We start from the raw sequence: 12,239 nt of genomic DNA on the forward strand, positions 1-12,239 counted from the left end.
TGCTGGTGGTTGTCACATGACAATAGAAACTATTTTTTTACCAAATCAAAATATAAGAACCAGAAATTAACCTTTAAAATATTTTTTTTCATATCAGACTTTCTATTTGATGCCAGTTAGCCATTTTCAGTGATGAAATGTTACTAACTTTCCAATTTGTGTTTTTACTTAAATTTTTTTGAGGCAAAACGGAAGGGAATAATAAAGAAATACAAAGAGGTGAAAAAAAAAGAGAACTCCCCCTTTCCCACACAAACATGTCAAAAGAAGGAACAGTTAACAATTCATGGGCTTGTGTATAAAATTAAATTCTGAGTCGGTGCAAAGTCAAGAGCATTTAGTTTCAATAAAGTCATAGACTCAACCAAAATGTCAAGACTTAGTCAATTATTTGTAACCCATGGCTTCGTATTCTGCTGCTTTGGTATAAAGACTGTGAAAGATGGTTTTGTGTAACAGCAAGGAAGCGAAGGAAAACTAGTCTTTTAGAGGTAGAATACTTCCTAGAAACCGCTTTGTGCATGACCCACAAAGAAAGCGAATTCTGATTATCTCCACCTTTGTTTTAACAGCAGTTTTTTTTCTTTATGCAGTAAAAGAGTGTCTGTAAAGCAAAAGGACTTAATTAATGTACAGAAAGTGATATCCCTTAAAAAAAAAAACAACCTTGGAACGACTTCCAGATGCCACTGTCAATATAATTCTAAATCAGAGTGACCCTATAGTTAGCGGTAGTAAATTTCCCAGAAAGGTGCCCTGAAGCAAATAGGCATTTCAGTTAATCAGTCTGATGGTTTAAACATTTCTATATCAAGTGCTTCATTTTTGGCACACACATTCATCTCTAAGGAACTAGGTTCCTTTTCTTGGAGGTGGGAGATAATAAAAGCATTTGAGAAATAAGAAGAAAAACGAAGTCCAGCAGGGGTGAGCAGCCCAGCTGGCAGCAGCTCGTAGACCATGGGAAATTTGGGGAAGCTGTTGGCAGGTTCTGAGATCCCAGCATGTAGAGATCTGTACCTTGAATTTGTAGGGTTAGTGCATCTGTGTTGGACCCCAGTGAAGTACTACTTCTTGGTATGGTTGGGTGTTTTGTGTGACAGATAGCCTGGCTGTCCCACAGCCTGGTGCGTTCTGGCACTGGAAACATCCATGATCCCATAGCTGTGTGCTAGACCACTCTGCAAATTGAAGGAGGCTTCCTCAGTGGGTATCAGCACAAAAACAAGAGAACCCTAGATTCAGTGTTAATGTAGAAGGGGCACTGACTGGGTGCTCTGGGGAAGTGAGAGGAGCTGGGCAATCTTGTTTCCAACAGATGAGGAGGATAGAACGTTGAATGAACATCACCGTCCACTACCAACCCCTGCAGCACTTAGGGCCAGATTTTCATACCTTGGAGCTTTCAGGAAATGGTTTTCCCATAATGTGTATATTTTTGAGATATTGAAATTTTTTCCTGATGTGAAATGGAACAAAATATCAAAATCTTAAAAAAAAAAAAAAAAAAAAAAAAAAAAAACTGACATGAAATGTTTTGACCATTTCTGAAACTTTTTTACACGTTTTTTGGAGTCAGGAGGTTTGTTGAATGTGAACCTGTTTCATAAACACTTCTGGTTTTGGTGAATTGACTTCTAAAAATTTTTTTAAAAAATGCTTTGTTGAAAATTCCTGACCAGCTCTAGTCAGATTCTTTGGGGGCAATTCTGAAAGAGTTGAGCCTTATTGAGGCACTTAAATAAGCTCCAGATTGTCAGATAAGTTCAGCACTTATCAGGTCCTACTGAGATGCTTCTGGCCAGTGTTTTAAGTAAGCTCAGCAACCAGCAGGGAAGTTGGGGATGGACTGTAAATTGAGCACTTCACAAATCTGCAGTTTGCTGAGGTTCTACAGTATTTCTTTAAGTATTCCTTTATAAGCAAATAATTATGCTGTAGATCATTACCACTGAAATAATTTTCAGAATCTAATTTACTTCTTGCATTTCCCTCTGTTTGGACAATATAGATTAGGCAGATTTTTAAATCAATTTGTGAGATTTTTATTCTCTCCATTTACTAAGTGTGGTCTGTAAATTACCATTTTTTCTTTCAATTTTAAATGTTCTTTTATGGAATATTGATCTTCTTTATATACTTACAAATAATAAAACCTATTTATGCATAGACCGATTCCAGTCTGTTTTACATTAAGGGTCTCTGTTGTTATTTATAAACAGGCTAGGTACTGTACAGATTTATAAGAAAGCAGTCCTGGCCCTCAAGAGTTTATGATCTGTAAAGACAAAAACCCCACAAACGGTGGGTGTCAGAGACACAATATGCAAGAAAAATAAGGCTGATGATTAGGATGTAGCTTGTTAATTCCATGTGTACTTAGTTATTTGGTTTTTATTTTTATCTTTGTATATTTACTTTTTTGTAGGCTACCTGCAGAATGGGTTTTTTAGCAGTGATTTGAATTATTTGAACTGTGCACTAGCATGCTGCAATGTCTAAGTTCCAGACACGACAGGTTCTTTGCTTAAAAGAACTTAAAGATTCCACTTCAGTATGAATTATTTTTTAACCTATTTTGGTTACAGATAAGAGCTATGTAATAACTGAGTTGCTATTCAGTAGAGGAAAACGTACATTTGTTTGTTTTTTTCATTTTGTTTACTTGGTGCGTAGACAGCAATTTGTGTCTAGTCAGTTTCAAAGTTTCCCCTGCACAGTCAGTCAGTCTTTTCCCCTTGTTGTTCCGGTCGGTATACTGCACAGCAATGACAGGTGGAAAACATTTTAAAGAATAGGGAAATGTGATTGTAATGCCACAAAAATGGGCAGGGGGACACTGGGGAAGGTGTTATACCTGAAGCTGCTTTTAACTCATTTTTTAAACTGACTAGATTTCAAGTTGACAGTGTCAACTAAATAAGACTGTTAAAACTATCCATAACATTATTTTATGGTCGCTGCTAAATATTTGCTCTTTCCATGCTTTTTAGGATCATAGCCACTCACAAATTTCACAGTATCGCCAGGATCATTCTTTGATTATGAGATCGATTGTTCATATGACTGATGCTGCTCGTTCAGGAATTATGCCTCCTAGTCAGTTAACCACCATTAACCAGTCTCAGCTAAGTGCACAGTTGGGACTAAATTTAGGAGGCACTAGCTTGCCACATACTTCTCCTTCACCTCCTGCAAGTAAATCAGCAACTCCTTCCCCATCCAGCTCTATAAATGAAGAGGATGCAGATGAATCAAACAGAGTAAGTTATAGTATGTGTTATAATATATATGACCATATATAATATAGTTTTGAATACGTAGCAATAGAACTGCTGACTTCACTGCAGTGTGGCCGGCCAGGTAAAATATACAAGTATTTCAGTAGTGGAGTATAGGATTGTGGCAATATTCATATGCTCTGGGTGACCTCTTTACTTAGTAAAACTATATTTGCTTATGAAGTGTACATAATATAGCTTTTTAGTGATTTTAGGAGGATATCTTAGGCACGTATGTATGTATAGGCCTATTTCTGTGGCAAATTTCAGATTTTATAGATATGATCAGTCAGTTTGCGCTACCTTATAACTGTTTTGACATTTTAACATTCTTTAATATCTTATATTTAACTATACATGCTTTTTTCTAGAAATAAAGGTTGACCTTTCCCTTTTTATGAAAGTTTTAGTATGCCTGTAGTTCATTTCCATTGAGATTTAAATAGACCTGTTAGCAAAGGAATTATTCTGGCTGGATCAACTGAAATTAATACAAATATTTTAGCAATTAAAATTTATTTTAGGGTTAGGGTTGCATGTATTACCCATGCAGATCTCCTGATGAAACCAATGGGAACTGTGCATGTGAAAGCCCTGCAGGATAGGGTCATCATATACCAAAGTAATATTATGGAGAAAGTCCTTTCTTCACCATATCCCTCTGCTGCCACAGAGTATCCTAGAACAGCAGAATAGGGTAGAATGCAAGGAGCATAGACATGTTGTAAGAAGCCCCCTCTGTGACTCTTGGAGGGGTCCTCAGGAGAGTCTCGTGTGTACCAGCCTCAGTGAGGTTTGGGGAGGATCCCTGGCAGGGAACTGATGACTACATGGATCCATCTGTTCACTGCTTCTCCACCCATCAACCCACAGGAAGTGGTGGAGTTAGAGAGGTATAGCAGTGTGTGTTCACTCTAGCTCTGTAGCCAGAGGAAAGTATTTGTAACCCCTGGCTCAAGGGGTTAACAGGCTTAGCCAAGGGACCAGGAGGTGCCCCTAAGCTTCTTATTTTTGAGTTTCTGTTGCTGAAATCTATTCTTTCATAGAGAATGCACAAAATATGTAATGTATCCTGTATTAATTTTTATAGAAATTATATCCAGGACATGCTCTTCCCATCTAAAACTTAAGGGGCTGAGTCTGCAACCCTTAGTCATGTTGAATAGTTATTACATACCCATTTAGTTCCATTAAGGCCAATGGGATTAAATGCCCGAGTTAATTCTACTTAGGAGTAACGGTTGCACAACAGGATTCTAAAACGTTACCTGTCCATTAATCTTATTCATTTGCTGTTTAATAGAACTACTGAGGATTTTTCATACACACATATATCTGAATATACTGTGTAGGCAATGATTTTTGTTGCTGTTTCTTAGGCTACTGGAGAAAAAAGAGCTGCTCCAGATTCTGGCAAGAAGCCCAAGACTCCAAAGAAGAAGAAAAAGAAAGATCCCAATGAACCACAAAAGCCAGTGTCAGCATATGCTCTATTCTTCAGGGACACACAGGCTGCAATTAAAGGGCAGAATCCTAATGCTACATTTGGAGAGGTTTCAAAAATAGTAGCATCTATGTGGGACAGTTTAGGAGAAGAACAAAAACAGGTAATAAAGAACAGACTGCAGTTATGCAATAGTATATTACAAGAAGTAAAATGACAATCCTGTTAAGTAAATAACAGGAGCTAGATTGTCAGCGAGTGTGTATCAATGTTGCTCTACTGAACTATGCTGATTTACACTTGCTGAGGAGCTGACCGCAGAACAGCGTGTCGTTATAGGAGTCTTATGGTGGTATCGAACTTTGGTGGCCTATCAATTCATTTAGATAACTCTGTTGCCATCAAGTCCAGTCTTTACAGGTCAGTTTGGAGAAAGCTTGGGTGAGGCATCCCAGTGCACCGTTATATATAATTAAATAATATATTGTCAAGCTTTTTTCTTTTTTACTATACTCAAAAGTTAGACTAGAAGAAGGGAAGGTGCAACACATTTTCCATTTCCTTTGATCTTCTTTATGAACCTTTGTTACAAAGATTGTTGGTTTCAAACCTTTGAAGCCAACCCTGTGTGCCTCACTATATCAGCCTAGTGTTTGAAATTTTATTCATAGCTCATTTTAAAACTTAGTACAGTAGAATGAGTTTTCAGAGATTAGCTGTTCTTCCTTAGGGGTTGTGTTCCTCTTCATAGCCACATAACTCCTATGCATGAATTGAGAAAATAATAGGCAACATCTTGCCGAAAAAAATGTCATACTTACTGACCACCAGCTAAGATCATTCACTATAGCAATTTGTAGCAGCCATAGAACAATAATATGATTAGTGATAAGGAAAACATTAGGATACTGCGGTTAAAATCCAAACAGGAAGGTAGTAAGGTGAAAACTGAAGTTCATCTACAGGAGTAGATAGTGTACAGTGAAAGGTAATATGATTTTCAGTGTAAGGCTAGTTGTCAACATTTTAAGAGAAGAAAAATCACGTGTGTCTGTTGGGGGCGGGGGGTTATAGACTGAAAAGCAGGACCATATCTTTAATTCCTTGCATGTATACAAGTATGACCCTATTCTGGCAAGTGCTGTTTTATGGTGAAAAATGTGTAAGCTGAAGTTGGTGTTAATTGTGGTCTCTTTAACAGATATATAAAAGGAAAACAGAAGCTGCCAAAAAAGAATACCTAAAGGCACTTGCTGCCTATAGAGCTAGTCTTGTTTCCAAGGTAAGCCTGATGGTAACTTCAATCAAACATAAGGTAGAGTTTGGCAATGGTTATTTAAATGTGAATTTTGTCATGTGATTAAAAATAAATCTAGAATCCCAGAGTTCCTTTAATGTAGCCCTGAAACATAACAGCTCAAACAACATTCTGTGCTTAGTTTTTGCACAAAAATTTTTCATAGTCCTAAAATCACAGTAATAAATATCGGACAACAACTATACAAACACACCTTGTCTCTGGGTTATTTTTACAAGTAAAGTAATACGTGCTACGGTGAGTGACAGTTTGTAAAAGTAGAATCTGGTTATTAGAAATGTATTGACTTTTAAATACTCAGATTTAAAAGCTATTTGCAGAATTTCCCAAGTACCCACTTTTTAAGAAGACACAGAATATACTGGATATGGGGCAAGGTGGAAGATGAGATGTGATGAATCCTGTGTATTTCTTGCTGTTGAAGGACAGATATACATTGTGGCTTTGAAGTTAGAAAGTACCTGCAAATGGACAACCTGTCAGGGATCCACACTGAGTATTTCAGAAGAAATACAATTATAAAACCCAACTTGCAATATGAGGAAAGTCAGCCTATAGCGTTGTTATGTAAGAAGTAACCTTTTAATTGGCATTCTTAGATTGGTTCTACTTCTTTCACATTTGAACATAAGCAAGAGATATATCCATGCGTCCAACTAAAATATCTATGGAAGAATTACTAGACATAATTACATGTTTCATGGATTAATTACAAAAGAATCCCTAACTCCAACAATAAAACATAAGGAAACAGTACAAGAAAATGATGAAAACCAGCTTTCAGGATCACTTATATGAATAGCACAAGAGAAAGTGTTAAGCATTTCAAATAATTCAGATTACAGATATAAAAACAACACCAGTAGTTGAAAACTTTGCGCTATATCTGAAGTTATATTGTCCACAGGATATGGCTCGTTATTATCTCAAGGGTTTGTAATATGAGGCTACTAAGTCACTTGGACGCTTTTGAAAATTTTACCCTAATCCTCTTTTCAAAAGCACCAAAGTTGCTTAGGAGCCAAAGTATCATTGTCTTTCAAAGACAGTGGGGCTGCTTATTTTTATTTATTTGTATTACTGTAGTGGCCAGGAGCCCGAGTCATGGACCAGAATCCCATTGTACTAGGTGCTTTACAAATACAGAACAAAAAGATGGTCCCTATCCTAAGGGGCTTATAATCGACGTATAAGACAAGAGAACAGATGGATATAGACAGACAGGGGACTACATAGAAACAATGAGACAATATTGGTCAGCATAACAGGCCCAGATTGTTAAATATATTTAGGTGCCTAAAGATGCAGGTAGGTACTTACTGGGATTTTCAAAAATGCTTCGGAACCAAACTCCCATTGAAATCCCTTTAGACTTTAATCATCTGTAAAGAACTCAGACTTGGTACACTAATGACAATAAATAGTTGAGATCCATATTCTACAAGTCAGTTAAAGAGGTTTTGCCCTTCAGTGCTGTCTCATCATGTAATTCCATTCAGATCTGTCCCAGGAAAGTTTTGTGGAAAACAAACATGCAAGTATGCAATGTATTTTGCCATGATGTCCCTGTGGGTATTTATCTTAAAACTGCTGGGCCAAATTCAGGTCTTCCACCATGCAATCCCTTTGACTTGAGCGGGATTGCAAGGGTTCAGGGAGAGCAGAATTTAGCTTCCTGTCAGAACCAGAACTTTAGTTGCTTGTGGTACCAGCTAGAGCGGTGTATTAATGCATGATGGAATGAATATGAGCCCTAATGGTCTCTTCTCCCTGCTAATTGATATTTTCCAGAAAAAAACCCCACTCTCCTTGGCAGCTTCTGGATTTTCTCTCCTCATCAACAGCACCCCTTTTTGTCCCTGTAAAAATGTGTGGTCCCTTAAATTGACCTGGGTAACTCTGAGCCAGGATCCCTGCCGGCCTCTCTATCTTGTACAGATTTAATGTAAAAAGGAAGAAATAAGAAATGAGAGAATAAATCTATTGAAGCTGCTGTCCAATAAAGGAAATCAGTTGTATTGAGCAAACTCTAAGAAGTGGTGTGACTCATATCTGCTACATGAACCACTGTCCCAACTGTAAGACTGCTTAGGATGAATTATCTTTCCTACTTCATGTTAAGCTGTTTATGTTAACAGTAGATGAGGGCAGAAAGGGACGTCAAATAATTTGTGAGCCTGATAATAATGCCCTTCTCTGTACCAATATCAGCTCTTGAATTTCTCTTTTAAACACAGGCGGCTGCAGAATCCGCTGAAGCCCAGACAATACGGTCTGTTCAGCAAACGTTGGCGTCCACTAATTTGTCATCCTCCCTTCTGCTGAATACTCCTCTTTCTCAACATGCAGCGGTGTCTGCATCTCCTCAGACTCTCCAACAATCCCTTCCCAGGGCAATCGCTCCAAAACCTTTAACCATGAGACTGCCAATGAATCAGATTGTAGCTTCTGTTACCATTGCACCAAACATGCCAGCAAACATTGCAGCCCCATTGATAAGCTCCATGGGAACAAATATCGTTGCAACACCATCTTCATCGCAAGTAAGCCCTTCCATGCAAACCCAGCAGCACCAGCTGCAACAACTGCAGCAGCAGCAGCTGCAGCAAATGCAGCAGCAGCAACTCCATCAGCATCAAATGCATCAGCAGATCCAGCAACAAATGCAACAGCAGCATTTTCAGCACCACATGCAGCAACATTTGCAGCAGCAGCAGCATCTTCACCAGCAAATTAATCAGCAGCAAATGCAACAGCAGCTGCAACAGCTCCAGCTCCAGCAAATGCAGCAGCAGCAAATGCAACACATGCAACACCAGTCCCAGCCTTCTCCTCAGCAGCATTCCCCTGTGACCTCCCAGATGACCTCCCCCATCCCTGCCATTGGGAGCCCTCAGCCAGCATCTCAGCAGCACCAGTCACAAATACCGTCCCAAACACAGACTCAAGTACTGTCACAGGTTAGTATTTTCTGAAGATAAATGTTCTTGCAACCTTGTTTTGCATTTATCTAGGGGGTAGGGGTAAACCATATTTGGCTGAAAACTGTAAATTGTTGATGGTAGTTATGCAGAGATGCATAACAGATCAAACGATCCTCTAAAGTGTCTATTAGATAGGCAATAAAGAACTACAATGTAGCTGTGTATCATCTTTTAGCTGACTATACATCATTTTGTTAAAAAAAAAATAATAAAAAATAAGCTGTGCTCCTTTTCATGTGATGGCCTTTTTAATTTATTTTAGCTTTACCTACAATATGTGAATAAAATGGCCTGATAAATACGTGGATGTTATGACTGCAAAATGGCCTTTCAGAGTTATATAAGGTAACCTTTCTTTCTCTAAAAGTGAGTAATGCACTTCGAGGCAGTTTAAACTCATGAAACCCTTAAAAGCACAGTTGTAACTACCTGTAAAATGATGATTGGATTTCATACAATCATACTTGTATGACGTGAGTAGTTGATGGCATTTTTTGTCATGAAAATAATGTAAATCACAGATTTTTGCCAAAGCTCTTAATTTTTTCTTTCCTACACGTCTTCAGAAAAACAAATGCAAGCGACTAAACTTTAATGGTTGACCCATCCTTTCACTTTGATTTCTCCAAATAAACCTACCATACTTTGTAACAAAATATATATCGACACTGTTACCCTATTATGTTAATTCCAGTTGCAAAACAAATGTGAATATTATATTCTGTGTTTAAGTGACGAGTTTCAGATTTAATACACTGTATTTTTAAAAGGGAAATGCACTTAAATAAAACTGTTATTACAAAAACTGAGATTAAAAATGCAAGATGTTTTAATATGCTGTAATACCAGTAGAATATTTAAAAAGCTCCACATCTGAATAATCAATGTAAATATTTTCTTTAAAAGTTGTAAGTTTTTCATATCATGTGTTGTAAAGTTTTCATAAATGAGGCTTTAATGTAAACACTGGTAACATGAACTATTAATTGCTACATTGCTTATTGTGTTTTTAAGCTGTTTTATACTTTTTTATGAGTTATGATAGCAGCAATTAAGTTGTTTGTATTTTGCTTATCTAAAATAAATGCTTTTATCTTGCTATAGAATAAACACATTTCCGTAAAACCAGTGGACTGGAAGTGTTTGATGCGACAACCAGAAAAAAGTGTTCACTTTTAATACTACTGTCTTTAAAAACTAACTTACTTCTCCCTTCAGATTTTTATTTTCTCAAGCACACTGTGTAACTAGGTACTGTGCAAAGTTTGCTGGTGCTGCATATGATCAGTTCTGGTGTATGTACAAGTGCCCTCGTTAAAACATGTGAAGAACAGCGTATGACTTGTTTCGAGTCTCTGTGACTAACTGCACAGGCAGGGTATAGAGGGTGGGATTACAAAACAGTCACAATACACAGATATTACATAAGATCAAAGGCACTACTTGAGGAGACGAGGTAGCAGAATCGGGCAGACTAGTAGTATTTCAAAATGGTCCTCAGTCAAAATTCTGGATTTAAAAAAACCCAGAATTTTGTTGCCACAGACCCATAGTTCTGTAACAGGCTGATTCAAAACCCTGGATATAAAAGCCCTGAACTTTGTGATTCAGGCTCATCTCAATTTGTCTTATTTGCATATTTTAGCATATGAGCACTGAGTGATACCTAGGGGTAAAGAACATAAGCATGTCATGTGGCAGGTTTGGAATCTTCCTCTGCTATAGTGTCAAGATGCTGGTGCTTTGTATACATTCTTACTCTTGAGAAGGAAGAGAACTCTTTTTCTTTCTCTGATTTCTTTCCCCATAATAGCTGCCCTATGAGTGCACTGTGACCACACTCCCCAGTTGTTTTGCGTGATTAATTACAGCATCTGTTCTGTCAGAAACTATAATGAAGAGGTCTTGATAAAAATTGCAAATTACCACTGGCAACAATTTAGAACTGCTTATGATAAAATGAAAATTAAAAACCGCAAGTGTCAAGCCTGAGCAGAATCCTCATCTGAAAAGAATGAGCATGTTAGAGGTGGTGTCCATGGCTACTGAGCTCAGGACAGAACCCAACAAAATGGAATATAGATTCCTAAAAAGTTGCAGTTATAGTTGTGAGAAGATTTACTATATGTTGTGAGTTATTAATAATGAATTCAGCTTTCAATATTTCATAATCTGGTACTTTGTTTATTATGTACAACTACTGAACAGCAAGAGATTCTAATTATAAATTTATAGATTTCTTGGAGCAGAAAAATTTGTGTATAAATTGAAGTATTTCGTAATAGGTGTTAGTTGACCGGTACCACTGTTCGAAATAGTCTTACTATGATGTCTAATTACATCTCTGAGGAAGACTGTTTATTCCACACATGAGGAAGTCTGCATGCGTTAGAAATGTCACAGCAGAGGTTGGCAGTGAGAGATTTTTCTGTGTCACTTTTAACCAACGTTACATAACAATGGGAACCATTTTATAGTCTATTTTAAAACCTTTAGACAAACGCCTTCAAAAATAATTGCTAAACTGCATGTGACAGTAATTGTGTATTAGTTTTATAATTGTCATTTTGAAGACCTATGGAGTACTGTTGAGAAAATGTCACTAGTAATAAGAGTTAATTACAACTGAAGTCTGTTTTCAACTATTTGCAGTTAGACTCAGGTGTTATTACGCTCATTAAATGATTTCATAAATCCTGGGTGGTATCCCATTTGTTTCAGTGCTGCTGAACTATTGATAGTCAGTTCCAGGAAAAATAGTTTTAATTACTGCAGTTAAAAACATTAATCATTAAGCAGAACTGTATATATTAAATGTCAAGATTTGAATCATGGAAAACTACTTTCCCCCTGCTTGTTACAAAATTATATTTCACATGATCCACAACAGCATATTGCAGAACATCTTGTGTTTCAAATTGTACAAGTTAGCATTCATATGCTCCAGGTTTGAGTACATAATTTTGCTGTTACAGGTCAGAAATACAACTGTTAATATACAATTCATACAGGAAATATGCCTAATGATTTTGGTGTCATACACCTATTAAATAAAGTTTTTACTCCTATCATTAACAAGTACTTAACTACCCCCTTCATTTCCCAAGGTTTTAGATACTTTATCACCCCAGTTAACTACATTCTACTTTCACATTAACCTAGGCTGCCATATGATGAAAGAACATAAGGAGGTTTAATTTTTAGCTGACATG

The 12,239-nt window shown here is 37.1% G+C and overlaps 1 protein-coding gene across 4 annotated transcripts in view; it reads left to right on the plus strand.

Moving 5' to 3' along the window:
- TOX3 (TOX high mobility group box family member 3) overlaps positions 1–10,141 on the plus strand; it is a 100,543-nt gene extending 90,402 nt beyond the window's left edge. For all 4 annotated transcript variants that reach the window (XM_048816810.2, XM_048816809.2, XM_048816806.2 and 1 more), the window contains exons 4-7: positions 2,994–3,263; positions 4,661–4,888; positions 5,927–6,007; positions 8,281–10,141. In XM_048816810.2, the coding sequence (XP_048672767.1) occupies positions 2,994–3,263; positions 4,661–4,888; positions 5,927–6,007; positions 8,281–9,018 (1,317 nt within the window). In that variant the 3' untranslated portion in view covers positions 9,019–10,141. The remainder of the gene's footprint in view (positions 1–2,993; positions 3,264–4,660; positions 4,889–5,926; positions 6,008–8,280) is intronic.
- Positions 10,142–12,239: the final 2,098 nt, after the last annotated feature.

This window comes from Caretta caretta, chromosome 12 (genome assembly GCF_965140235.1).
Source record: "Caretta caretta isolate rCarCar2 chromosome 12, rCarCar1.hap1, whole genome shotgun sequence".
NCBI lineage: Eukaryota > Metazoa > Chordata > Testudines > Cheloniidae > Caretta > Caretta caretta.